General features: G+C 43.3%; 1 protein-coding gene and 1 long non-coding RNA gene across 5 annotated transcripts in view; both read right to left on the bottom strand.

Moving 5' to 3' along the window:
* cadm1a (cell adhesion molecule 1a) overlaps window positions 1-18588 on the bottom strand; it is a 180222-nt gene extending 161634 nt beyond the window's left edge. For all 4 annotated transcript variants that reach the window (XM_088279835.1, XM_088279834.1, XM_088279833.1 and 1 more), the window contains exon 1: window positions 18444-18588. In XM_088279835.1, the coding sequence (XP_088135961.1) occupies window positions 18444-18516 (73 nt within the window). In that variant the 5' untranslated portion in view covers window positions 18517-18588. The remainder of the gene's footprint in view (window positions 1-18443) is intronic.
* Window positions 18589-22575: 3987 nt separating this feature from the next.
* On the bottom strand, window positions 22576-24996 carry LOC148320580 (uncharacterized). Its single transcript, XR_015839570.1, has 3 exons — window positions 24905-24996; window positions 24754-24832; window positions 22576-22714 (listed from the first exon to the last, which is right to left on the bottom strand). It is a non-coding gene; the product is annotated as an uncharacterized LOC148320580 (long non-coding RNA).
* Between the last annotated feature and the right edge of the window lie 1759 nt (window positions 24997-26755).

Consider the following 26755-nt stretch of genomic DNA (forward strand, 5'->3'; position numbering starts at 1 on the left):
AAGTGAAACACAACAAGAACAACGCTTCAAGACACAAATTATCCACAGATAACTATTAAATGAAAAAAATGTTTTTAAGTTCACAGCATTCACTTTATTTTGTTCTATGAAAACAATCGAGTAGAAAGAAGAGCAAACAAATAGTGGCACAATGTCATTTTGCGGAGGTGCAAACTTTCAAGTTTTTGGATGGATGCCCAAGACGGCCACCCCAAATCCACGCGAGACATGCAAACCAGATAAATCTCGCCCGCCATAAAACATACTTAAATGCAAAAACATTTGATGACAAGGCGCAAGCTCTGCACTTTGTGTCTTGATACAATTTACAGGCGGTGCTTTCAAAGACGGGAAAAAAATTAAAATAAAATAGAGGCCCCCCCCCCCGGAGTGGGTTTAAGAATTAAATTTGTTTTCTCCGTAGCGATGCATCACTTCAAAGGGGTTTTAAAAGTGCACTCCATCTTAATGAGGAGAGAGCACTCTAGATATCATTAAGGATGTGTCAAGATCTTTTTGGCTCCGTTTGGAGCTCACTTGGGAGAAATCAAATCTTAAAATTAAACTAAATCTAAACTAAAGCTAAACTAAATACAAAAGTTGTTGACTTGTAATGGTAATTATAACAGGGTTAGGAATAAAATAACAGAATTGGTAATACACAACTTGCAAACATTACATTTTGTGTGAAAAACTGATTTTGGGGCAGAATTTTTTTTAGACACTGAAAATATGCTAAAGTCTCGTCGTTCATTAAATCCAACTTTTTGGGAGGTAAAATGTAGATTTTTTTTTGTGCAAATAAAACTACAAAATATGTGAGATTTTTTAGAGGTACTCCATGATGAGAACGTCCGAATTCTTTCCAAATTCTAAGCGTTTTTCTGCAAATGTTCAACAGTCTGGAATGTGTTACGTAAGAATACGGGTGGACAAATTAATCTGTTCCTGTTTGGGAAGCCAGCATCAGAGACATTAATCCTGGCGCATGCTGCTGCTCTCCGCTTTAATAACGACCCTGACAGTCACCGTGCTGTTTCGCCGATTGCTTTATTCACTCTAAACGAGCTCTCGCAGGCGCTGTGTCAGTCATGGTGGCGTTTCTCTCATTGTTCTTGTGCTGCCTTGTTTTGCTTTCTTGTGCTCTGGCGGCTTTCGCTTTCACCCATCGGTCAGTTCAAACGCTTTACGTGGAAAAACGAGCCGTTGAGACAACATTCCATTCCCAAATGAACGCACGCATTTTAGAATATTCTCTTGGACTTCCTAAGTTGACATTTCTCACCCAATTCAAATCATTCCAACTTTTTTTTTTTTTGTTTCCTTTTTTGGGGGGGGCTTGTCTCTTTTCCATTCGGAACTCATGGAGCTATTTTTCAAAGGCATCCACATCATCTAAAGTCTTGCTCTTTTCATTCTGGCATCAGAGTCCTTTTCTACAGAAACTGCGCCGTCAAGTTTATATTCTTTTCCACCATTGATGCGTTTTAAGTGCGTTCTTTCAAAATGGATGCTACCTTTGCCATTCATTACCCCTGCAAACTAATTACGTCCCCTCATGTTGCTGCCTATCTCACACCCAATGCAGATGAATACTCTTTGCATTCTAGACAAGGACGGCTGTAATGACGTCACGCCGTTGCCAGGGGCAACCGGCAACATTTTGCCTGGAGATGGATGCTCAGGTGGGTTTTCCACCTTGACCTGTGCCGCCCTTTCTATGCTTGCTTAACACTTGTTGAATAAAGCCTCTCGAGTGGGTGGTGGGGGAAAAAAAAAAAAAAAAAAAAGAAGCGTCAATAGTGGACAGGCTGCTGATTGAGGTCCTCTTCCTTGGACGGGCAACACGTCGGCGCACAATTGTGCCGCTTTAAACAAGCAAGGCCATCTAAAGAAGTCGCTTCTCTGACACCGACTCTTTCAGCGAGAGGCGCAAGAACGAGGCCAGGGCCGAGTCCATTGATTGCCACTCACAGAACCAATCATGGGCAGGCGGTGAAAAACATCACGTTTTAAATGCCCAATACCAGGATTTAAAAAAAAAAAAAAAAACACCCACGCACATGCGCTCACAAAAAGGCTGTTTAACCTCAAGTCATACACGCAATATGATGACATGCGGCCTTGAATCCATTTGAACAGGCTACCTTTTTGTTTTAAACAAGTTTATATTCTCCATCTCCAAGAAGAAACGTATTTTAAAGTCCATATTGGTTCAAGAATCAAATACAAGTTGCAGAATAGGAAAAAAAAATATTCCAACTTAATGCACAGCACATGCAACGAGACGTGGCGAGATGGACTGTTAGCAGCGCAACGACTCGGCTTGGAACGATACACTTTTGTCACGATCGGAGCCTGCTAGATCAACTTACGAGCGGCAGCTACGTCAAGGAACATGGTATCAAAAGTATCGACACCGCCTCAACGTATTCAGACTTTGTATCGCGATACATGGCAAAACCATATTTTTTTTTCTCCAGCCTTAGCAACCATCTAGCTTGGTGGGACATATAGTTGCAGTCCTTTCCTTAGCCAGCAGTATTTAAGGTTTCTATTTTTACTTGGGTTGCTACAACGGCCCAGGCTGAGTGATAGCAGCATAATTGGCAAGCTGTTTGCGACAGATATCGTTCCAATTTCGTCCAGCCAGCAAACTCGTTGATCTTGAATCAACGGCGGCCCACTTTGCTCGTATCGCTTCAAGACATAGCTGACTAGAGACTGATAGTAGCGTAACTTGCTCACTTGTTGTGACAGCGATGGGTCCCCATTATTCCTTTGCCAGCAAACCTGCAGAAATGAGTTGCTGTCCAACCTCCGCCACGTCTTTAGTTTGAATCAAAAGCGCGCCACAGCGTCAAGACCAAGCCGATGAATAAATAGCAGAATTGTTGCAACGGTCGGCTCCGATTCCTTCCTTAGCCAGCAAACAAGCACAACCATATGGCCGCCATTACTTCAAGACGCCACTGACTACACAAACACGAGATCGATACAAACAATCAATGCACTTACGCTGGGGCCTAATCAAGACACTCACGCCGATTGGTTAAGCGCAAGAGACGATGCATCTTTGGTGGACCCAAAGAGGATAGTTTGTCAAAAAAAAATAATGCAACACTATAGAAAAAGAAGAATGGAGCAATACGAGTCAGAAGAACAAAAGGGGGTACCGAGTCTAAAATATGGTGGAGTGCCTTCCCACCCTTGAGTGTATTCGAGTCATTACGACGACGTGCAACAGCCATAAAAAAATAGGAGACCCAATATTGCCGCATCCATTTTAATCGACACATTTGGGCCCACTGGAGATGAAATACGGCATTGCTGTGCTTTCTTTTCTTGCCTGCGAGCAGGCGAAATGCAGAGAAGCCGTTACGTAACCGCAGCTGTTTGCAGCACTCGCTTAACACGCCATCAAAAGCGGCGCGCGGCACATCGGGAGGGCCTTCAGCGACTCGCGCCGCATTTCGCCGCAGCATTCTGTCCATTTCAGGAATATTCCGCTCGCGGATGAGAGGGGCAAGTTATGACTGCGGTGAGTTGCCATTCATGTCGGTACAAAAAATGAAGAGCCCGGACGGCTTGATTGGGAACGGAAAGCGGCAGTCGGACGACGACTTGTCTCACCATGGAGTCAATTCATTTGCATTAAACGGGAGGAAATGACTCGGCAGCGAGACCAAATTCAAGCTAGTGCACAATTATTACAAAAAAAATGGCTTTTTTTTTTCAGGCTTGTTTATGCATCAAGCCTTGGTGAAGATCGCTTTTGTCATAATCGATTAAATGATTCAGAATCGTGGTATGGATTGTTGATAGTGGCTGAGATACGAGTATAAGATTTTTTTTTTTTTGCCCAAAAGCAGATTGAACACAATATAAAAATGGCTGCTTTGTAAATACAATAAAGTGGCCAGATTCATTTGGACGAAAGCCCAGCAGGGAGACGCCCGTCTAGACTCTGCAGAGACTCCGTGCACTTTTATCTGATGATCCCGCGCTTTTAATTGAGCCTATATTGCAAAGTAAAGCGGATGATTAGCTGGCATCGATCCGCATCCTCCCGCGACATTTCCTCCCTTATTTCATGCTTTGCGCTGCCTTGTTTTCTTGTTTTGTTCGCCGCTCCTTTCCCGCCGAGCTCGGGCTCGGGCTCACAGCTGAGCGAGCACGCCGCAGAAGGCTAATACCGCCGCTATAATGCAACCCTTCATCTTCCGGCGCCAGCGCAACACAGCAGCAAGTTATGGATTTTCTTGCAAATGAAATGTGGAAGAATGAGGCAAAGACAAGGTCCCTTGGAAGACTTAAGAGACTGGCGCCCCGTGGAAGTTGGGTCTTGGTTCTTTACAGATTAGAAGATCAGTCCGACCAGCACTTCCCTTCAGGCCCGAGCGAAAGGAAAATGGGGGCGGAAAAGCTTTTATTCGGATACTGTTCGAGCACATACGTCAACAGGAGAGGATGCACCCCCCCCAAAAAAAAGCTTTTTCGGCATTAATGCAGACTAAATCTCTAATTACAATTTTGGGCTTGAGTAGCAGAAGTCATAATTACGGTACCTCTCATTATGCAAATTAATTGACAGATTCCAAAGAATTAATTACCTCTCGTCCAGAGTTTGATTAGCAAATGAGAGTTTGCGGCTCGTGTTTAGATTTGCCGTTTGTTTAGTTTTTTTTCCTTTTTCCTCTGGTGGAAAGAGGATTAGAGAGGAGGGGGAACAAAAGGTGATGCAGATTCAACACGCCAGATGAATGGGAAATTGGACGGAATTTTTCAACAGAACAACAACAGACGAACCCTTGTTGGAACAGACAGTGCCTGCAGATAACGCCAAATTAAACGCATTACGTAGCCGCAGCATTTTTTTTTTTTACAATGCCGGATTACATGCCGATTTTACGCTCGGCAATTGGCACAGGTTGAAGTTGGCGCTGCTGGGCTAAAAAGAAAAAAAAAAGAAAGAAAAAAGGAGCCCTTGTATGTCCCAAAGTGGTACTTTTGAGGAAACGGATTAAATATGCTGGTAATCTCAGGACTATCGCTATATTACTGAAATCCTTTGGATTTAAGAGCTGGCAGTCAGTTTTAAACCAATCGCAGTAGTAATGAGTTTCCTTCCAGCTGTAGTAAAAAAAAAAAACTTTAGCTGGCATTAATCGCATCATAATAATTTAAAATGTCACTTGCATGCTCATGGTTAGCAACGATAGTCGCAGTTTTGGAGCCAATGGATATTTAAGCACAAAGAACACAGATAATACACCGGTACTTAGCATAGCATAATAGCATCTCACTGAGTTACTTAGAGTAGTAGTGATAGAATAAGAGGGACTATTATTCATTTGTGCCAGCAAGACAGTTTTATGCTCAGCGCAGCCAGGAGTCAGGCGCCGGATTACCCCGTTATACCCGTGGTACTTTGGCCGCAGTTGCATGAAACAAATTGGCATTGTTGGCGCTGTCCTTGGTGCTCGTAGTAACTCTAATAACCCTTCTTCCTGCCCGCCCAAGCCCGTGACACCGCCGCCTGCCCGAGAAGAGCAGACCGCGTCTCCCACTTCATCGCCTGACCTGCGCCCTCCGGACCCGCCGTCTTCACTTGCGTCCCACCTCATCGCCTGACCTGCGCCCTCCGGACCCGCCGTCTTCACTTGCGTCCCACCCCCTCGCCTGCCCTGCAGAACTCCGGACCCGCTGCCTCAACTCGCTTCCCCACAAATAAAATCCCATCTCATATCCAGGTTGCTCTTGGGTTCCTTTTCTCTCACCATTACGGTTCCTCAACCCGTGACATCAGGGCCGCCATAAACCGAGTACCCCGCGTCAAGAATATTCGACGTACCGTGTTGCGTAATGGCGTCTCAACAGTTTCAAGGCTCTGAATTTGATTTTCGAAGATGTCTGGCGGTGAATAATGAGAATTAGTACGTGTCCGAAGGAAAACAAGATTATCCATATCGCCGTCAGCGTCCGGTCTTTGGGTTTGTTTTGTAACGAGCCTGCAGTTGTCACCGGCGAGGCTAATTACCAGGGCGGCTACCCTACAGGCGAGATTTCCACACACCAGGAGCTTAATTTGTTTGACGGCCATTTTCATTCTTCCTTCCTATATGGAAGATAACAAGAGCGAGCGAACCAGTAGCAATTAAATGCTGCTCGACCTCACAGCGGATTACGTTGCCGAGTATGACAGCCATGTTTATTTCCCAGTGAAGCGGACGACAAATATAATGTTGCAAATGTATACAAGACACGTTACACTTTCTCGTCCTCGGAGGCACCAAATTACAGCGAGGGAGGTTGTCTTTACATCGTGGCGGATGAGTTCCCACAATGCTACAACAGAAATCGAGGAGCACAACGAAAAGAATAGTTTTTGTCCTCTCATTGACGCTCATTTTCAAGGCCAATCATCAATTCGAGTCAAAGATAAGAATTCAGGCTGCAGGGATCAGCACTCACAACGTCTCCTATTATTGAAGTGTGCAATCGGCAGATACAGATTTCATTTTCCATGTGGAATGCATCTTTTATGAGTGTATCAGAGTTGTTTTAACGGTAATTGTGAGGGTTTCCCCCGAGTTCCAATTTGGCACTCAAGTCCAACTTTCACCTTCCCTTGAAGAGTGTGCCGGCAGACAGCCACAAAGCCAAAACAGTCGGCAGTCGGCGTTGTGTTTGTCTAACACACGAGAACTCCACCATCTCTTGGACAATGTTTATCTTGCTGCTTGTTCCCTTGGAGACTTAGGTGTGTTTTATCACATCCTACACACTTTTGACTCTTGACAAACTTCTCGCAACCGCCCACCCAACTCCAGATGCAAGAATCTTAGAATGGATTTGCAGTACATGGTGACCCAATTGTGATTTTGGGGATTTTTTTTCCTTCCGTGCTGCATCGTGCGGTGGCTTTGCTCCGGGACATCATCTGACATTTATGAGCACGGAATGCAAAACATTTTGGGGTTTAAAAAAAAAAAAAAGCATTTTCATACAAAATGACACTTGACAGAAAGTCGTTTTTAAAAGTTCAGTGTCCTTGCATGATTATATCTTTGATTATTTTTAACGGTTTAATGGCATATTCTGTCACGTTTGTAGACATCACCGTACATTGTCAAGAAAATGACAAATTAAATCGGAATCGCAAAATCTGCCAGAAAGATTGCAAAAATTTTCTTCCTACGCACGTGTTTAGAAAATCATTTTATATCAACATTTTATAAACCAGGATTATCTCTTAAGTCACCCGTCACCACCATTACGTGTTCCAAGAAGCTTTTGAGGACAGCAGAAGAATCGTGCGTCAAGGTGTTTTTTTTTTTTTTGTTTTGTCGTCACCAACGATTTTTAGCGGTCCGGCGAATCCCTCGCTCCGGTTAGGTGTGGATCAATGCGTGGTCAATCCTTTCCTTAAGAGGACGTATTGATTTAGTTACTCCGACTGGCCAGCCGCTAATCTCTTGAAACGGAGTGTTGCTCGACCCGTTGGAGTCACTGTACCCCGGCGGTATGATCCAAGCTCGCCTCCGGAAGTCCAAAGATGGACACAAAGCATCTAATAAAGTCTTTGACTGAAAAGGATGATAGAAGAGCTGGCCACCCAGAAATTATAAAGCACATTCCCTAAGCGAGTCAGCAGTCATGAGAATTGCTGCACGGATAACGTTGCACTCCATTCAATTTGAAAGTAGGGGTGGAAAAAAAAAAAAGAAATTAGCTAAGAACCACTGCTAGCGTAGGATACGTTTACCGTCGTGTGAACGGAGCCAGGTCGTGCTGGAATGTGATTAATATTTGATGAAGACTAAGTGCGCCGAAGAAACCGCAAGGTTTGGTATGTTATTGGGGAGGCTGGGAGAAAAAAAGTCAGCTTTGTTTGGTACCGCTTGTAGGTCAACACCTACTTTAATTCAAACTTTATTTGTGCTTTGATTCAAAGCAAAAGACTTCACGATTCTCATTGAAACAATTTTTTTTTTTTTTGGATTAGGTGAGGTTAAAAAAAAAAAGTTTTAATTTACGTAACATTCAGTGTATTACCCTGGCAGGCTTGCATAACATTATAGTCTAAACTAGAAAGAAAGAAAAATGAAGGCAGCTGTTCAATCTTAAGTCAGAGCGACTGGAAGCAGACTGAAGATGACTGCAACATCAAATGTTTTGTTTTCTAACCATGAAGGGAGACCAAGTTTGAGGAAAAGCTCTCCAGCAATCGTACCGCACCACATACTAACGCTTAGCGTCCATAATTAGAGCATCATAAGCCATCAAAATGAACATTCTCCATTTCAAGACTCATCACATTTAGCTGTGATGGGTTTTTTTTTTCCAAGCGGCCGAAGAAAAAGCGGCTCTGCGCCCGAGTATTGACATTGTCGGCTATCTAAAGTCTGCACTTTAGCCTCAAGCATGACATACTTTTTGCATAGCAAACTGTACAAGCCGCTTAATACGGCTATGAATACTGAAAAGGTTATTGCTGCCAGGTAAGCACCCGTATCCTAAAATGTATATGCCCGGTCTGCCACTTTAAGATGAAGGACATGAAATAACCTCTTGGAGTCTAAACCAGCCGGTCAGACTCGAAGGAAGCTTTAACGATGGCAAATGTAGAAATCGGAGATTCAGAAATCAGAAAGTGTACACTGTTAATATAATAAAAAAATATATATATAATTATCATGTAAAAAGGTTTTTTGTTTTTAATCAATACAGTGCAGGGTGAATTCATGGATATTATTTGTAAAAAAGTTAAAACGGTCCAAAAGTGGAAATACTGAGATACGTGTACGCGCTTAAGCGAAATACAGACAGGTAGTGAAAAAGCCAAAACTGGCTGACACGCCCCTTATTCCCAAAATAGAAAGGCTGCAACGCGCCACTGATGGAAGCGCAAGTACGGGAAATTACCAAGGATTTTTCTCTCTACGGAGACTTGACTGATTATTCTCAAACAGCAGCCCGGCTGCGGCGTTAATCCCCCTGATTCGGATAGATTCCTAGATAGTGCCGGCATACACGCCGGAACTTTAATAACACAAAACTTCAGAGCATTGTTCAGCAGTGGAGGCTCTGGGGTATGAATGATTTACCAGGGGTCTGTCACTTTCTGGAATAAGAATCGACGAGGAGAGAAGAGCTGACGTGTACAACATACCCGAGTTTCGCTGTGATGTGTTTCCTATCCAAGTACAAAAGTCATTTTTAGCTATTACTTCTTGGAATAATGCTAAACAACGTCACCGGTGTCTTGTAATTGGCTGAATAAAAAAAAGGGACCGTTAGCTCGTTCACTACCGTAACCGTTAAGATTTGTGAACTGGAAAGTGACCAAATACAACAAATACATTCCTCAAATATGTTTCGGTGTCCGTAACGCTGCAGAGGTTCCCAACCGCCGGGTCGTGGGCCGGAACACTTTGCCGCGCTGATGGAAAGAAAAACTTGCAGTACTTCTGGTTTGGTAATCATTTGAGGCTATTTTGAAAAGTGACCGGCTTCTCAACGTCGCATCCATCGATGGCGGACTCGAGACGAGGATCGTCTTTGACCCGTGATCTGTACGGCTCAAGCGCGACGGCTCGGGGCTTACGCCGTCATTGTATGACACGACACGAGTCTCTGGCGTTAGTGGCTGTAGTAGCTAGCCGTTAGCATTAGCAACTAGTGCCAGCTCCTACCACCCTCCAACACCGGTTGCCGTTCCGCAAAAGTGAAGGACTAAAGTTGATAAAAGGTTTGCGATAAAGTTCAGGGGAGCGCCACTATTTGATGAAAAGCTTCAAGTAAAGATTCATTACACAGAAGGGAAAACTGCGTGGTCACGGGACCGGCTCCATCTACATACTTTTTACAAGGAAGTCCAGATGGTTTCTAGTCATTTGAATAATAAATGACAGCCCCCCCCCCCGTGAAGCATACGCAATATGGCGCAGCATTACATGGAACGCACGTGCCAGCCTTCCAAGATAAATCTTTCACACGAAGCCGTACTGCAATGAAACTATAACTTTGCCATTTTTCCCTCAGCAATGACCCATAGTCTTTTCCATTTTTCCATTTTTTTCTTCCCCACCATGCAGTGTGTACGACGAAATGGAAGGCAGGCTGACATCGGCTGTCACACTCAGCCCGTGCTATTTTTTTTTTGCTCCTCTCCGAGATGACCCACCCTTGTCATCTTTCGGCGCATTAGTGTGACAAAATAGAGAGCAGATTGAAGTGGCGGCATCTGGCCTAGACGGGGAATGACAATGAATGGATTTTTTTCTTTTCTTTTTTCTTACAGCCGAGTGCACACTTTTTGCTCTTGCACAAATTTGGTGATATCGTGTCGCACAACAATGACGTCCAAAACTTGTTGAAACATCCACTGATCGACTTTCAAGAAAGAGGAATTGCTTATCGAGAAACACGTATTGCGACAAAATGAGGAGAAGAATGAGCAATGTAGATCTGATATAAGCTAATGGTTGGCCTAGCTTCTTAATTTCTTCTTCTGCGACTACGGTTTTATTTCTTTGTATTTTCCAATTGTCTGAATATCCTGCGGTAGACAAAGTTAATGTCCTCAGAAACTACCCCACGGTACAGGCATGGAGGTTATTTCAGTAAATAAAAACAAAGACAAAATAACATTTTCGTTCAGGTAAAACAAAATAAAAACTAAAACTAACCAAAAGGACAAAATTCCCTCTAATTGTTATCATGTGCAGTGGGATGGTGTTATGATGCTTTTAAGAAGCACAATGTGAGCATCCGAAGCTGCAATTATTGCCAAAGCATTCGGGTGTGGGAGGTAATAAAAAATGTGGCGCGAAGCGCCCATCCCACGCTAGCTTTGTTCCGACAGGTCAGAGATGAAACGGAGGCTGTACGGCGACCGGGAAGAGAGGGGCCAACGCGTAGGCGGCAGTAAAGGGGTAACATGCGGTCACTGGTTTCAGATTCGATTCTCAAGCTTGAATTGTTTAAAAAAAAAAAAAGTGCTTGTATGAGGTCAATTCTGCTCAAGTTTGATCAATGATAAGATGATTCATCGGATTGTAAAGAATGTTGGTAATCCTAATTTAATGATTTCATAGCAAGCTTTTTTTTCTCCACTTCCACCAAATCAAAATTAGACGAATTGCGCCAGGAAGGGCACACGACGTAACAACCACAGCAAACAAATCATGCGGATCAACGTGTTGGAATACATTTCTTCCAGTTCACTGTTGCTCTCCGTTATTCTATTTTCATAAACGCTCCTGGTAATGTCAGAACTGGAATTATGGATAACGCAAACAAACCAGATGAGATCTGGTTCTGCCATCAGCGGCGGAGCGGAAATGACAAAGACCTTGTCATGCGAGGTCAAATCAATACACAGACAGATTTGCAGGTTCTTATCCTCCAAAAAAAAAAAAAAAAAAAAAGACGAAAAAAAAAAAATCGCATGCGGATTAAATGCTCCTTCAACCATTTTTCATTTTCAAAAAAGAAGGTATTAATCTGACAGCCAAGTGAAGCCCAACAAACAGCGTACACTTCAAAGCAGCCACGAGCGCTTTCTGCAAATGGGTTTCTTTTTAATTCTTACTTCCAGCGGAGGACAGAAAATTCGGAATGCTCCGCACAAAACATTTACGCTTCGATCCGCTACTTGCGTCCGATTTGAAAGGTCAAATTGAGCAGGTAAATCGTTCTTCTTCAAAAACATATACACGCTTAAAGAGACGTCAGAAGATAATTAAAGCAGATTGAGAAAGTAGTTCACATTTTGTTCCGCAGTCTTTCACCTCCTACGCAGTGCAAAGTGTGACTTGGGCGGCACTGCCATCGCTGTAAAAAAAGAAAAAAAAAAAAGGCTACTATTAGTAGAGCATTAGAAGAAAGGCACAAGCGCTACTTGTGCAAGACGCGAGGCAAAACTGACAGCGAGAGCGGTGCCCACACACACACACCTCGCTCCTAATGGCTGCTCGGACCGTCGGAATCAGCATGAAAAGGGCCCCGACCCGCCAAAAGGCCCCTCGCTTGTTTGTCCATTAAACTTTTTGCAGTGGCATGGAGTGCAGCCACTTTACTTTCTGCTACCTTTGCCGGGGAAAGTGCTTACTTTATCTTTACCTCCCGCGGGATTGCATTCCTGGGACGCTCATTGAATGGCGAGTGCTGAGAGCTCGCGCAGTATAAACAAGGTAAGAAAACGCAACAATGTTGTGCAATAAAGACGTGAGCCACTCCAGCCCAATTTCAACCACGAAATAAAATAAAATCTCAGAATCCAACATAGGGCGCTTGAGGGGACTACATGACCACAACCCCCCCCCCCAGGAGGCTGGATGCCCACACCTCAGGCACTTTTTCTGAACTGCGTTGGATGTGCGCAGTTTGTTTCCCAGAAGTGGAAAAGAATGAAGACTACTTTTTCAACCCATAGCTGACGCTCGTATAGATTTTAACACTCCACTCGTGCCACAGACTACAGCCAGGCTATAAATGTCAGGGATGGTGATGATCTACACAAGGGGGGCCTTAGGCCTCAATTCGGTTCACGATGCAAACCTTCCAGCCTGACTACAGCTCAGAGGCGGGCCACCGACAAAAAACGCATCCGACAACTTTGAGACTGCGGGAAGTGTGTGGGCATAGGTTGGGAAGAATTGAACGAGAGACAAACCGTTGAGCATCCGGGGTCATGCGTGATTCAGATTTGTTTTCGCTATACGAGGCGTTGCTATGCCGTCTTCGGCATCTCAAGCAATTTCCTATGACCTATTGAGAGAGGGTGGATGATTTGTGATTTGTTTTGTAGGGCTGGGATCTAAAAAAAATGATACATTTTTTTCCTTTTCCTAACCCGATATCGATTCATAAAACCATAAATCGATACTTTAAATAACGTCTTTTGCCCCATAAATCGACGTGACTTCAAGCGAGATCTTGATCCATGACGCAAAAGTAGCGTATCAAAACAAAATGGCGGAAGCATTGAAGACATCGCCGACAAGCATGAAGGCAGATGTACTTATTGTTTTGATCAGGTCGTGTTAAATAAAACATGCTAAAGTAGTGCAAATTCTAACCACATTATCGACTAAACTTCTTGGATGAAAATCAGCAATCAATTTTCAAAATAATCGATTTTCTTTTTTTTGTTATTTTAATTCTGAGGTTGTAGTGAGCCGATTTCATTCTGTGTTGACTCGACTACATTGAAATCCGAAGCTGACTATTCTCAATTAACTCTAATGAGGCAGACTGCAAAAGTTTGTAGGCTATTACTAAACCTGTCGCTCTGCCACGGTCTGAGAGTCTACCATTTCTGTTCAAGCCAGGTTTAAACTTCACACACACAACAGCAACATCCAACAAATAGCAAAAAAAAATCCAAATGTGCGAGCGGCTGCTGTCACCCGCCAGTGAAGAAACCCTCAAGAAGAGAGTCACAATAGACGAGACGAAAAGACAAGAAGTGAGCGTGGTAGGGGGCGGGGGGGGGCATTTATATTGGAGACAGTCGAGAGCCTGAAGGGTCTCATCAGCAGCAAATTTCCTGCAACGTATTACGAGCTGGAGTGTAGTTTAAAATGAAAGTGGGAAGACGCAAGACCACTCGAGCCGGCAATAGCGGACGCTATTGTACTCTGAAAAGACGTTCATTTCCTCTCCGATAACTTCAACCGGAACGGCAGACGCTTTGTTTATGTGGTGGACAGCGAAAATGATGGCCATTGATTCTTTATTCGTTCATTGTCCAGCTCATAATTGGATCTGTGAATACCGGGAACGAGGGCCCAATTAGAGCATCCGATGCCACGCTGCGTCTCCACCGCACGTTAAGATTATGACGGCGCAGGACTGCAACAAAAGTACGGATATATTTCCCACAACAACCAGTTTGAGAGAGAAGGCCGAGTTTCAGGGTAAGTAAGGGCAACAAGCTGAAAGATGAAATGTCTCCAACAAGGGAAGGAATGGTGTGGATAGCTTCTTGTCAATGAGCGAACACAAAGCCCGCGTTCCATTCATCCCAATTGAAAGTGTTGCTTTGGAATTTTTGGGCCTTGTGATGATCTTTGCTTCTCCTTGCAATAGTTGTTCATGTTATGCGTTCTCACTTCCTGCTCGTTGTCCGCCTGAATCGAGACGGTCGTTTGATTTGTTCGGATATCTTTTACCCCCAAAAGCCACTCACGGTCAAACGTAACTTAAGACGAGGGCATATTCCTTTAGCGCATTTCGCAGACAAGGCACCTCAACGTACGTTGACAACATTTCACAGAAAACTTGATCAAACAGACAACTTGACGTGTCTTTCAAACGGCAGTGGCTTAGCCGTTAAGTCCGCTAGCTTAATGATGAAGCCAAATAGCATCTTTGTTGCTTTAAACCAGTAAGCGATGGAGCGGCAGCGTCAACGTGTACACTGGCGATATAACGCCACTGGCATCCATTTATCCAATATTAGTGCCGTGCCGATGAGCTGAAGGAGGAGTTGTGGCGTTTTTATGAATCCCACTCGTATTCCCCGTTTTAGATTAGTCCGAGTGATTTTAACTCAAGATTTGAATTTATGCATTTAAATCACGAGCCTCTCTTAATTAGTTTTGACTCCTTTTCTTTGGTCTCAAATGCAACAACGTCGAACTGTTCAATGTAATTAGACGCCCACGGCAAGTAGGCCGTTTTCCGAGCGACAGATTGGCCCCCCCCCTGTAAGCGGAAGGTGCGTACTTGACATCCCATCAGCCGACGGCTCACTGACAAGTAGGCCGCAAAGGCTTTTTCCTCGCTTTGATTACACTAAGTGCACAGAGGCCAGATGCGACCCAAGCCAGTCATCTGTTGGCTTGCCAACAACGGTCGCCGTCGATGGGAGAAGGGGAAGGGGGCGGGGCTGGAGTGAGTCGGGGTCACCCGGGGTTCCTTCCCCCCTGAGGAATGAAGGCATTGTTCTTCATTACACTTGAAGTGATTGTTGAGTGCGGCAGACAGCGAGCAAGTCCATTCCCGCACCTGTTTTCCATCACCGGGACTCTTACTGGTTGAGCTGAAAGCCGAATGACACTTTGTACCCAGTGTGCCACTTTGTGACTGTGAAACAAGACAATTTGCATGCCAATTTCGTGCAAAGGCAGAAAAATATCCGCCTTTCCACAAACAGCGCGGCAATATGCCAAATAAGTCCAATTTTGAAGATTACTTTTTTTTTTTTTTATTCCATGACAAGTCAATTTGCTTCAACAGATGATTAATCAACATTTATATTGATATGCTTATTCCTCTTCCTGATCATCGCTGCAAGTAGTCTCTTGGTTGAATATAATTCTGGCGATGAATAATCGCCTTTACGAAGGACTCAACTGGGTCCGTAACGAATTAATCAAATAAGTCAAACAATTAGATTGCATGAAATGGTTGAGTCGGAATCGCTGCCTGGAAGCTGAGCAGCAATCGCTCTTTCACAGAGGCTAATGTCATTGCCGTCGCGCAGAGCACTCTGCGTAAAAAGAAGTTGGCGCGATGGCAGCAAGCCAGGAGGAAAGAGTCCAGAAAAGACAAATAATGTCCAAAGTTTGGGACCATTTCACGGGTAACAAGGAAGACAAAGTGCCACGAGTACCACAAGAGCACGTCGACCATCAGCACCAAAACGCAACATACCAAAGAAAACTCAAAATGCAAATCAACAAGCAGACCGTCTAACAACAACAACAACAAAGCAACGCCACAATCTCATTTGATGACACCCATGTCACTCACCAGGTCAGGCACCAACTTTGAACTTCCGCGTGTCACTTCCCACAAGTCTCCCAAGACTTCTCCAAGGAGTGTTTTTAGCAGCTGAAGTCATCCTTGCACTCAAGACTCAGCCAGCCATAAAACTACATTGGATATTACTCCCGCTGGGCATTTTGCACAGCTCTTTAAATTTTAAACAGCTAAATATTTAATTAATCAGTCCTTTCATCTTGCGTTGGGCTTGTTGTGTGTGTGTTTTTTTTAATATATATATTTATTTTTTTTCACCCTGACAGGACCCCATTAGGTGACACAAACCAGCATCACAAATAACCCAATTGAAGCTACAGAAGAGAATATGACAAGAAAAATACAGTTTCTGGAGGAGCACATCAACAAGACGATGAAACTGAGAAGCCAACATAAAAATTGTGTCGTGTACATGCAAAAAGTAAGTTCGCTCAGCAACAACATCGTGACTAGCTAATTGAATACAGCCGAGTCAGCACACAGACGGGCTTCCCTCAGCCAACGGCAACTAACGACGCTCACACCTGCACGTCAATTAAAGCCACACACATTCAAAGTCAGTTTGGGTGCAGAACGTGAGGATGGCCACTCCGATACGTGCAAGCCGTGCGCACATTTGCATTGGCATTGCTGTTTAATATTGGAAAATAAATGACAAATCGGCCGGATAATCGATTCTAAACAAAATTCAGTCGCAGCAGCCCTAGCGCATAAATTAATGAGGACACGAAGGAGAATGCGCAATATATGTTATCGACAACATCATCCTACAAAACAAGCCGGACACGTGGCGCATTCGAACAAGAGTGTTTCAAATATTTTGCAAAACACGCAAGCTCGACATAATGTTGTAAATTGCTAACATGGTTGTGAAGTTTGAAAAATTTGGATCAGGACCAAACTCCCTGAATTTGAAGAACAGTACATGTATTATTCACCAAGATATTAAAGTCAAATGTGGCATTCCCTCCTACAATGTTAACAAAAGTCAGAAGGACGTGCACCAAATTCTCATGGGTTCATCTCGGCCCACCCTGACACAAAGTTTAACCTTCTTGGCAGAGGAAACAAAAGATACCAGTGGTAAAATCACATCCAGCGGATGTTATCTCCTGACCAACTTTATATTGGCTCGGCTGCACAAATTTAACTCGAGCTTAATAACTCTTCAATGCGTATTTGGGAAAAGCAGAAAAAAAAAAGAAAGAAAAACATCCTGCAATGCTCAACAACACAAAGCAAGTCAGCACTGGCCGGGGTAAATAATTAATACGCTTTGTGCAAATGCCGCCCGTGCTTTGTCTCAGCCATTGCAACGAAGCAAGAGTCAGAAATTGCTGCAGTCCAAAAACAACACGGACTTGTTTGGTTTTGTGCTCGCTTGGCATAAATGCCATGACCGGGCAGCAGCGCTTTTATGGATGAAAGCGTCGCCCTGGATTAAGCCGCCTGTATAATCCACAACGCGACAAACGTCTGTCATCTTCCAACATTAAGAGGCACCAACTCAGCACAAAAAAAGAGTTTATCCAAAGAACAGCATGAAGTTTCTAGAGGCCCACATGACATTTTTGAGAAAGATAATGAGCATTTTGTTGGCATTTCTATGAATTAGATGCCATGCGCTCGCATGGGCCCGTGTGGCCCATGTGCCGCAGGTTGCCCACCGCAGTCTTAACCTATGAAACAACTGCCTTGCAAAAGTAGCCCCAACAAAGCCAGTTAACCAGTTGCATCCTGATTGTGTAACGGATGTGAATGTGTTGCCAGTATGATTGTGATGGTGGTGGCGGGTTGAGGGTGCGTCGCCTGCTGCTATTCCATCGCATCTCCATGGCAAGAGGCCTGCAAAAAAATACTGTCCATTCAAAGTTCATCCCATTGCATATCCAACTCACTGGAATTGCAGCCGCCAGTAGCCTGCTGCATACCGACCCGAAGCCCGTTAACAATCCACGTACATGCACATTAACCCCTTCCCCGTGGGGCACACAAGCACATGTCACACCATTTACAGACACCATTCCGCATTTCAACACACCGTTGCCACTTCGGCGTATGCGCCCAAGACCAAAGCACGACAGCTCTTTTGGAATTTTAACTTTGAAAACGCGGACCACCAAAACAGTGGAAGCGGGGAGCTTCGTGGTGTGGCGCGAGTTGTAAAACACGGAAAAATAAACCAAAAGAAATGATGGAATATGCTTCACTTTGGACGGCATTTGCACCGGAAAGCTTTAAAGCGGCGCGTTTCAAGCGAGGCTTCTTTATTAAAGACGCGCTTGAACGCACCAACGTTTGTTTTATGGCTGTGATTTACAACAGAGTCAAGTGGACCGCAACTCCCAAAACGTGAACATGCGTGATATATTTTTTTATTTTTTAACGACAGAATGCGACACACCAGAGTTCCCAGTTGCGTGGCGGGCGAGCTGTCCAAAGTGATGCAAAATAAAAATAAAAAAAAATAAATCCCCATTTTAGCAATAAATCCAACTTTACGAACATCCACCAGCTTGGACACGAGCCTCACGAATTAGCCAAAAGGAAAAAAATGAAAAATAAAAAAAAAAGGTGATTAAAATGCTTGAAAATCCACGTATGGGGAAGGATGCGAAAGTGCATCGTCCACAAAAAGGCAGCCCGGTTGCAGGAAGAGAACCTACCTTGGAGAAGAGCAGCCTGAAAGCTTGATAAAAAGAGAATAGTCGCGAGAGAGCCGCAGCCTGCGTTCGCCATGTTGGACACCTGCTTCAGTTATGGTGGCGACAAGCGAGCGGCTTCACCTACTGTGGAGACCCCCGCCACCCCACCCCACCCTCACTCTCTCGCTGCTTTCCCCGCCTTCCCGTCGCTGGTCTCCGCTAATAAGATGCAGGCGGAGGCATATCGCTTCTTTGGACTCGCTCACTCGTTATGACGTTGAGAAATGCCGGTTTCTTTCCAACTTATGGCCATTTTTGTTTTTGGTTCTCTCCCGCACGGACACATGGAGCAGGGCCGGTGATAGGATGGTCAAGGAGCAAAGCAGCGAACTCGGCCCCCCTGCCCCCCCCCCCCCCCTTTCGATCCGACGGGCTGTTTTTTGTTTTTTCCTAATTTTGCACCTTCAGAACAACAACGTCAAACGCCCGAACATTTTATGTCTTACGAGAGTATCTTGATGTTAGGGATGTTCAATATTGCTTTTTTTTAACTTCAGACTATTACCAGTATTGGGAATTACTTTTATTACTTATCGATACCAAGTACCGATACCATTAGTACCAATGCTACGTTTACATTAAATTCGTTTTTATTGATTTTATTGTCCCTGTAGTGATAGCTGCGGGTGTTGTAAAGCTCAGGATGTCCACAGCCGCCAACCATCATGTTCTCCTCCATTCTTCTCTTTTCAAACAACCCGCCAAGTGTACATGACTCTGAGTGTGACGTAATACATCCCGGTGCTGATTGGATGCCGCAACGCGACATGCGAGGAAAGTTCTTTTTTTAATTTTTTATTTTTTTGTAATTGTTGTCCATATATATATATATATATATATATATATATATATATATATATATATATATATATATATATATATATATATATATACACACAACATCAACAAGATAAAAGAGGTGAAAAAAACCCCAATCGTAAACAACATCCCAATCCATGGAAAATAAGTCAAGGAGCTACAATATCAAGCATCCTCAGGATTAAACAGAACATGAGTGGCTTGCCCATCCGCCCGTCATGATGTGATCAACATTGCCATCTATTGGTCCTCTTGCTCACTAGGCCCAAGTCAAAGCAAAACCTTGACCAGATGGTTGGCAGCAGAGCTATGAGTAGTTGAAACAATGAGCAGTCACACGGAAATGAGCTTGTTTTGTTCAATTAAAAGCGAGAGCTGACAGTAGACTCAAGCTGCCACCAGGAGGAAACATGTCCTTGGGATTTCGCTGAACAATAGTCACGGTCACAGGATTTCTATTTCTCTTTTTCTTTTGTACCTCTTCACAATCATCCCATTTGGTGCTTCATCTACAAATGAACTAACATAATTTCGGTGTTGAATGCGATGCAGTGGAAAATTTGAAGAAGAAAAAGGTTTGGGCGCACCAGTGCAAAAAGTTAGTCGAGAGCCCTGTTTTGAATGAAAAAAAAAAAAAAGTTGTGACCTTGAGGGAAAAAGAAATAAAAATTCTTGCAATATGAGAAATTTACCATATTTATGAACAAAAAGGCTTCCTGATACTAAATACTTTTTCTTTAAAAAAGCAATTGTAGGAGAATAAACGTTTTTTTTTAAAAAAAGTTTGTCAAAAAGAACTTTTTCAAAAGTCATCATAGAACAAGAAAAAAAATACTTTGAAAATACATTTATAACTTTTGAGAATATACGGACATTTTTTATCTAATTTATTTTATTTAGAGAAAAGACCAATTGTATCCTTTAAAAAAATCTGACAAGAAGTCGTAATATTCTGAGAAAAGCACACCCCTCACAGAGACTCTTGCAAAAACATTTTTGAAACTCCTCTTCCTATGGAGTTTTGTTTTGTGCACGTAAAATATTTTCCGAACAAAAGAATTTTTCTCTTTGTCCGTAAGGAGAACCCGTCTCTGGTTTTGCACGGAAGGCCTTCCGAATTCCAAAGCATCCGGGTTCATACAAGGGCGCACGCAGTTGTCATCTTTGCGCGTTGGCGCCTCAACACTTGTAAAGATGATGCTCGTGCCGCCATTGTGATCTACAAAAGCTCCCTCCGCCCGGGCCCGGCTGGGAAGATTTCTATTTTTAAACATCTGTTTAACAGGCGACGACGTTTTTGCAAGAAAGTTGTTTGCTCGTCTGCGTGGCCGCCACACGTGCGCTTTGGATGATAAGATTGCTATCGCACGCATGGCGTCGTTTGAATCGCCCGTGTCGTAGCGCTACGTTTGCGCATCAAAGGCCAGTCAGATAAAGCTATCCGTCTTTTATCAGACACGGGGAAGAAGGAAATGCTGGGGACGTTTATGGAATGAAAAATGGGCCGACATCTGTTTAGGCAGGCGCCGGCAGGCGACTGGCCCGCAAGAAGAGACAAGTTGTTTTGAATGAAAAATGAAAAGAATACATAACGCATCATTAGAGTGAGTAAAATATGAATGATAATTGAGCCACTGAGAACGAGGGAGAGGTAACTCCATTTTTGTCATTTTGAAGGAGGGGATTGTAAAATGTTATGGCTACAATAATATTTCAGCGATATTGTTACGGACTTTTTCTGGATACTTGTCTTTGCAGAATTGTGGTTTGCCTCCGATTTTGGCATCCGTATCGGATCCTTTTGCACTTTTATCCACAACTAACTTCAGTTCATCGTTTGGATTCAGGTCACCAGAGCCATCAGAGTTGCCTAAAAGCAAAAGAGGGCAAAGTGGCATTACACAAACAAAAACGTTTCGTGGTCTAAGTACAAACTAGCTAAACAGCTAAAAAAAAAAAAAGATGGCGTGACAAATCAAATCTCATAAAATGTTGAACGAATCAGGTTTATGAGCTGATTTTCTTGCAAACACAAATGTAAAATAAAATGGACCGCTTCTCAAAAATAATGACGCCTAAATTATCCCCCGATTCCGAAAAACACCAAAGTCGCGCTCTCTCGTGCTGTGCTCCGTCGGCTCATTGACATTCCCGGCAGTTTATTGTGATTTCCTATTCAGGCCTTTGATGTGGTCCAGATTTAAAAATTCTGTTTGTGAACCGTCCATACCTTTGGTCTTTCAAGAGCTTGTCAGGATGGCAGGCTGACGACCACCCCGCCCCGCCTCCGTTACCCCACACCATCGCCATTCCACCCCGCCCACCCGAAAAAGAAAAGAGCCAGGGGTAGCGAGAGGCTCAGGAAGTTCAAAGAAGCTCTCCACATCATAACGCGGGCTGTTGCCAGAGCGCTGATGAGAATAATAACACATCTCGCCGTGATGAAGTCCTCGCAAAACGCATCAAAAACGAGGTTCAAATCGGGACTTTTATTTGGCTTCAATTTGGATGCCAAAGACTTTGTTTTCGATGGCGATTTCAGGCTATTTCACATAATTGCGTGAACGCGCCGAGTGCAAAGTAGAAAGGACGCAATTCCTCGGAAAGTGGCAGGGGAGGTTCAAAAGATGTGCCAGTTTTGAAGATTGGCGCTGTGAAGAGATTTCGGACGACTTAGGGGGGGGGGGTACGCGTTTTGCACGGAGACGACTTAACTCCGACAGAAATTGCACTAAAATAAGCACGTTTCACAATAAAGGAGTAACAATCGTCGCTATATTTTTTTATTCTTAATTCTCCAAATCTCTCTCTTTTCGTTCTGACGAAAGGGAGAAGGCATTGCAGTTGCTAAGCTAAACTAACACGTTTAACACCAGAATTAGCCGCTTTTCAGAGACTGCCTGGAACTGCGTTAAAGTGGACAACTTCCAAGGAAATCGACTCGGAAACCAGAACTGGAAATAAATGACTGTAGGCTACACTCTGTCTGCCGGGAGGAGTGGCCTATAACATTAAAAGTGTATTAACGTATAGAATATTTATCATTTCAGAATCGTTTTGTTGAGTCGCGAGTTTTGATTTTGAATTTTTGAGGTCTGCTAAAAAAAAAATGTTTGTAAAATTACAATGCAGTAGATCATGAAAATACAATTTGGTGAATTTAAAAAAATTGATCCTTCTTTTATTGACATTTTGATCAAATCTTTGCAAAATTGCTTTGCAAATGAAGTCAAATCTGGTCCTCAAAGACAAAATGAAAATGTTCCAACCTTGTATACAATCGATGGGTGAGCCTTTTTTTTTTTTTCATCGAATGTGGATGCAGCTTGGCATCAATGTTCCAAAAGACTTCTCGCCAATGTCGGCATATCTTTGCCCTCCACTTTTGGTTCACCGGCATTTTCTCACGAGACCTGACATAGAAAATAAGTCAGGTAACCACGGAAATGCCAAAAGCTTGCTTTTTGTGTTTGTTAGAAACTGAACACCGAGTGCATTTCAAAATGTAGAGCGAGCCCAAAAATTCTAGATTGTTTACTCCAAATCAGATGCAGATTTGCACGAGTACTGCGGGCAAAATCAATAATAAAGCTTGGAGATTTCATTCAGGGCCGACTTCCTCGCAAAAGCTGCACTCATCCGGCGAGGTGTCGGGACCCGGTAGTCGATTGCAGGCGGGAATTTAGAACATTATTACGGGTTCAGGGGTCACGTTGTACATCGCAGATCCCGTCTGTTGGGACTCCCTTTAATCTCTTTACTTATTTATTTATTCGGGATGTGCTGATTGCATCGTTCCTCTTTTATTAAGCGCATCGCAAGAGACTGAGGAGCTTGATGCATGCGCCATAAACATTAATTTTCTATTATACCAACAAAACACAACCACGCATTTGAAATCAATTAGTTGTGCAGTCGTTAGTCTGTGAATCATGTGGCCTTTGTTAATTTAACCGATTAAAACAATTGGGGCAGAAATGGAGTGCACTACATAGCTGAAACCAGCAGGGGTGCTGCTGAGTCAAACTCGATTTGTTTTCTAGCAAAAGATGTTCAGTATCTCGACTCATGGCTCTGCAGATAGGCTGGGTGAAAATCCCGAGCCAATTTCAAGTCATGGCGGGAATATTTAGGATGAAAGCTATGCTATAATTCCTGATGAATTCTTAGTATTTTGACAAAAGCGCTAATTAAAACATTTTGAGGGAGGAACAGGAAATACAAAATAAATCTCCTTTAAATGTTCATTCAAAACCATATGAAAGAATTTCCATTATTTCCTATGGGAAAAAGTGGGGAAAAAAATGTCCCTGAATGACATTGGAACCATGATAACCCGAGCTACAGGACAAACCAGAACCATTTTAAAAATATTTGACACAACTAACTTGAATATAACAACATGAAACATTAAAAGTCAGTACATGGTTTGTGGGAAACACTTGTGACGCTTCTCGTCCTTGTCCTTGACAGAGACACCATAACCGAATATGTGATTGCACATAAACGGCATTATATTGTGAGACGTCGCCTCACTGCGTGACCTTGTATGTAAAAACAGCTATTAAACGGTGGACGAGTAATGAATGCAGAAGGCCCGCTCGGATTTTTTAAATGAAGGAAAAAAATAATATATTTTTTCACAGATCATAACACGTGTAAGTGTTTGCAATGGTCTAAAATGTCTGTGGAGCATAACGGGACGTTCAGTTAGCTGGCACGGTTCCTGAAAAACGATTGTTCCTGCCTTTGGTGTGGAATTCTCCTGGAATGTACCCGTTTTCTTTTTTTTCTCCGAAGCAAACTTCAAAATTATTCTGAATAACACATGCTGAGGACGAGGAGGAGAAGAAGAAGGAAGAGGAGGAGGAGGAGGGTGAGGTTATGGAGAGGTGAACGTATTTGTCGCGGTATTTCACGTGAACGTGCAAAGCGACGACTTTTCAGGAGGATGCCGCCACGGTTGCATCATCTTGTGCGGCGACGGTTTCGAAAAGGCGCTTGAAGATGATTACGATCAATTTGCATACAAAGCAAACGTCATCACAGACAAGTAAACCTCGGAGGGATATTCTATTGCAAGCAGTTTGCAAAGATTTTGTCATTTATTCATCCTAAAAATCTATTAGGCTTTAACGGACAGTTCCAAGCTTTTCAAATCAATATACAAGGTGTGAGCATTATTTTATTAACATTAGCATAAATGCTAAAGTTAGAGAAGCGATTAGTGATAGGCTGCCGATTCTCCAATGAAATAGTTCAGAAAGTATGAAGTGAAGCATGCATTAAAACTTCACCAGCATTTCAGCCTGATCATTATTAATATTAATGATTGATACCGTTGCGTTATTTACACTATTAGCATCGGTTTTAGTGAACGTTTGCGCATTAGCACACGGCTGACATTAATGAAGCAACATTACAAGTACTGGTTGGAAGAAATGCGGCCCACCTGCATTCTGAATTTGGCGGGCACTCTGACATAAATTTCGTCGACGGTAGCTGGCGGGACAGGACAGAATGGCAGCCCCCTAAAATGGGTAAAAATGCATTCATTATTCTGCTTAATTTGTACTCTCTAAATGTAATTTGAATTAGAATACCGTGTTTAGAGCAGTGGTGGCACAGAACATGTCACAAAGAACAATTTTGACTTGAAGTCTGCTTTAAATGTTATCAGGACCCAATCAGGACCTCACCCTGCGTTTAGGCGTCCTGGCTTGTGCCTGTCCAAATTTACATTGACGCTTTGGAGCAGCGATTTCCAAGATTTATTGAGCCAAGCCACATATTTTAAATTACAAAAAGAAACAAAAATGTTTAAAAAATGTAGATACATGAACCAGTAATTATGATCTAAAAGAAGATTATTTATTTATCTGTGTTTAACTAGAAGTCACTGTTATAGATGGAGAACATTATTTGTTCAAAATAAACAATGTTTTTAACCAATGAAGTGAAATTTTATAATTTCCTGCGGCACACCCTAAGAGCTTCACTAATGTGGCTCAATGGTTGAGAATATTAGAGAAGATGTTTAAAGGTTGGGATTGTCTGTAATCCAACAAGACCACAATAGAGGTAATAAATGGTACAGTTGACATTTAAAAAAAATATATATATAAAAAAATAACAGAACAAAACAAAAAGACTTATCTTCACAACCAGAGCCACCTCAAAGTTTAATACCTGTTGTGACATTTTTACATTGCTCCTTGCACTCGGTATGGCTGCCAAAATGCAAGAGGAGCGAGGCCAAGTGGCTAATTAGCCAGAATAACGCAAAAGAATGAGAAGTTACTTTCAAGCTGAGAGCTAATTGAACGTTCACATGATAGCAGCTGGAGCTCACGACACAACACCTCCACGAGGAATGGAAGCTTTTTGTCACTTTGTTCCTGCTGCTATCAAGACAGAAGCGGGCAAACTCAGAACATTTCCCAAAAATCAAATGAATCCCTTTGGTGGTTTCCCTTCCAACCTGTAAAACTACGCCTCACTGAACGCTACAAAAACAAACAAAGAGAAAACAAAGGTAAGCTAACGTTGCCATTATGTATCTATGCACAGTTTCAAGTTCAATTTTTGTGCTTTCTCATTTAAGCGTATTACGTTGGTGTCATTTTGTGTAATCTTGATGACAAGGAAGTTGTTCAAGTGAGTTGACGAGCTTCGCATGATGCATCGTAGCATCGACAGCAACCTTTTGAAAACGATTTTTGCAATAGCGGGGTAGCAATACAAACAAATTGAGTTGGAATTCAAGGTCAGGTACGGCACATCTGACTTTATATTGTTTTCGAGTACGAATCCAACATGGGCCTGCGTTTATAATCCAGATGGCTCGCGTACACACGCCTGATCATGTGTGCTGCGCTTGTTAGCTGCTTGTTTACGAGCCTTCATTGGCTTCTCTGCGGAGCCTCCGCAAGCTTGCTTCCAAACCTCCCCCCCCTCCCCCTCCCCCCAACCTCCATCCCCCCGCGGGGGCTTAGCCAGATTGAGTCAGGCGGTGGGTTATCTTGGATGTGCACAGCTTTGACATAATTGCCCCCCTCATGAGCTCGCCGCGGCCGTTATTTCACACGCTAAAACCCACTAGCGCTCGCGCACGCTTACTAGCGCGGCCTCGCCGCCTTAGCCGCGCAGCTCCGGTGCCAATTAGTTCCCTCTCCCGGTGATGCGGTGACCTCGGAATTACGACTCGGAATTATGACTCGTTAGCTAATTTGTTGTCGGGTGAGAAGGGGCAAAAGTGTCGTGTTTTCTTATTGGTTTGACCTTTTTTTACAAATATGGTTTCAGCGAGGCATTGGCTGGGGTGTTGGCGCCGGTAGCTATCGTGCTAAGCCAGGTATAGCTCTGACGCAATGTTTTCATTTCTCATGTCACCATTTTGGTGCCTCCGTCAGTGCTCGGCTAGGCCGTAAAACTTAAATGCGCAATTCTTTGCA

Source organism: Idiotropiscis lumnitzeri, chromosome 17, assembly GCF_059441095.1.
Source record: "Idiotropiscis lumnitzeri isolate Australia: NSW breed Sydney's pygmy pipehorse chromosome 17, RoL_Ilum_1.0, whole genome shotgun sequence".
NCBI lineage: Eukaryota > Metazoa > Chordata > Actinopteri > Syngnathiformes > Syngnathidae > Idiotropiscis > Idiotropiscis lumnitzeri.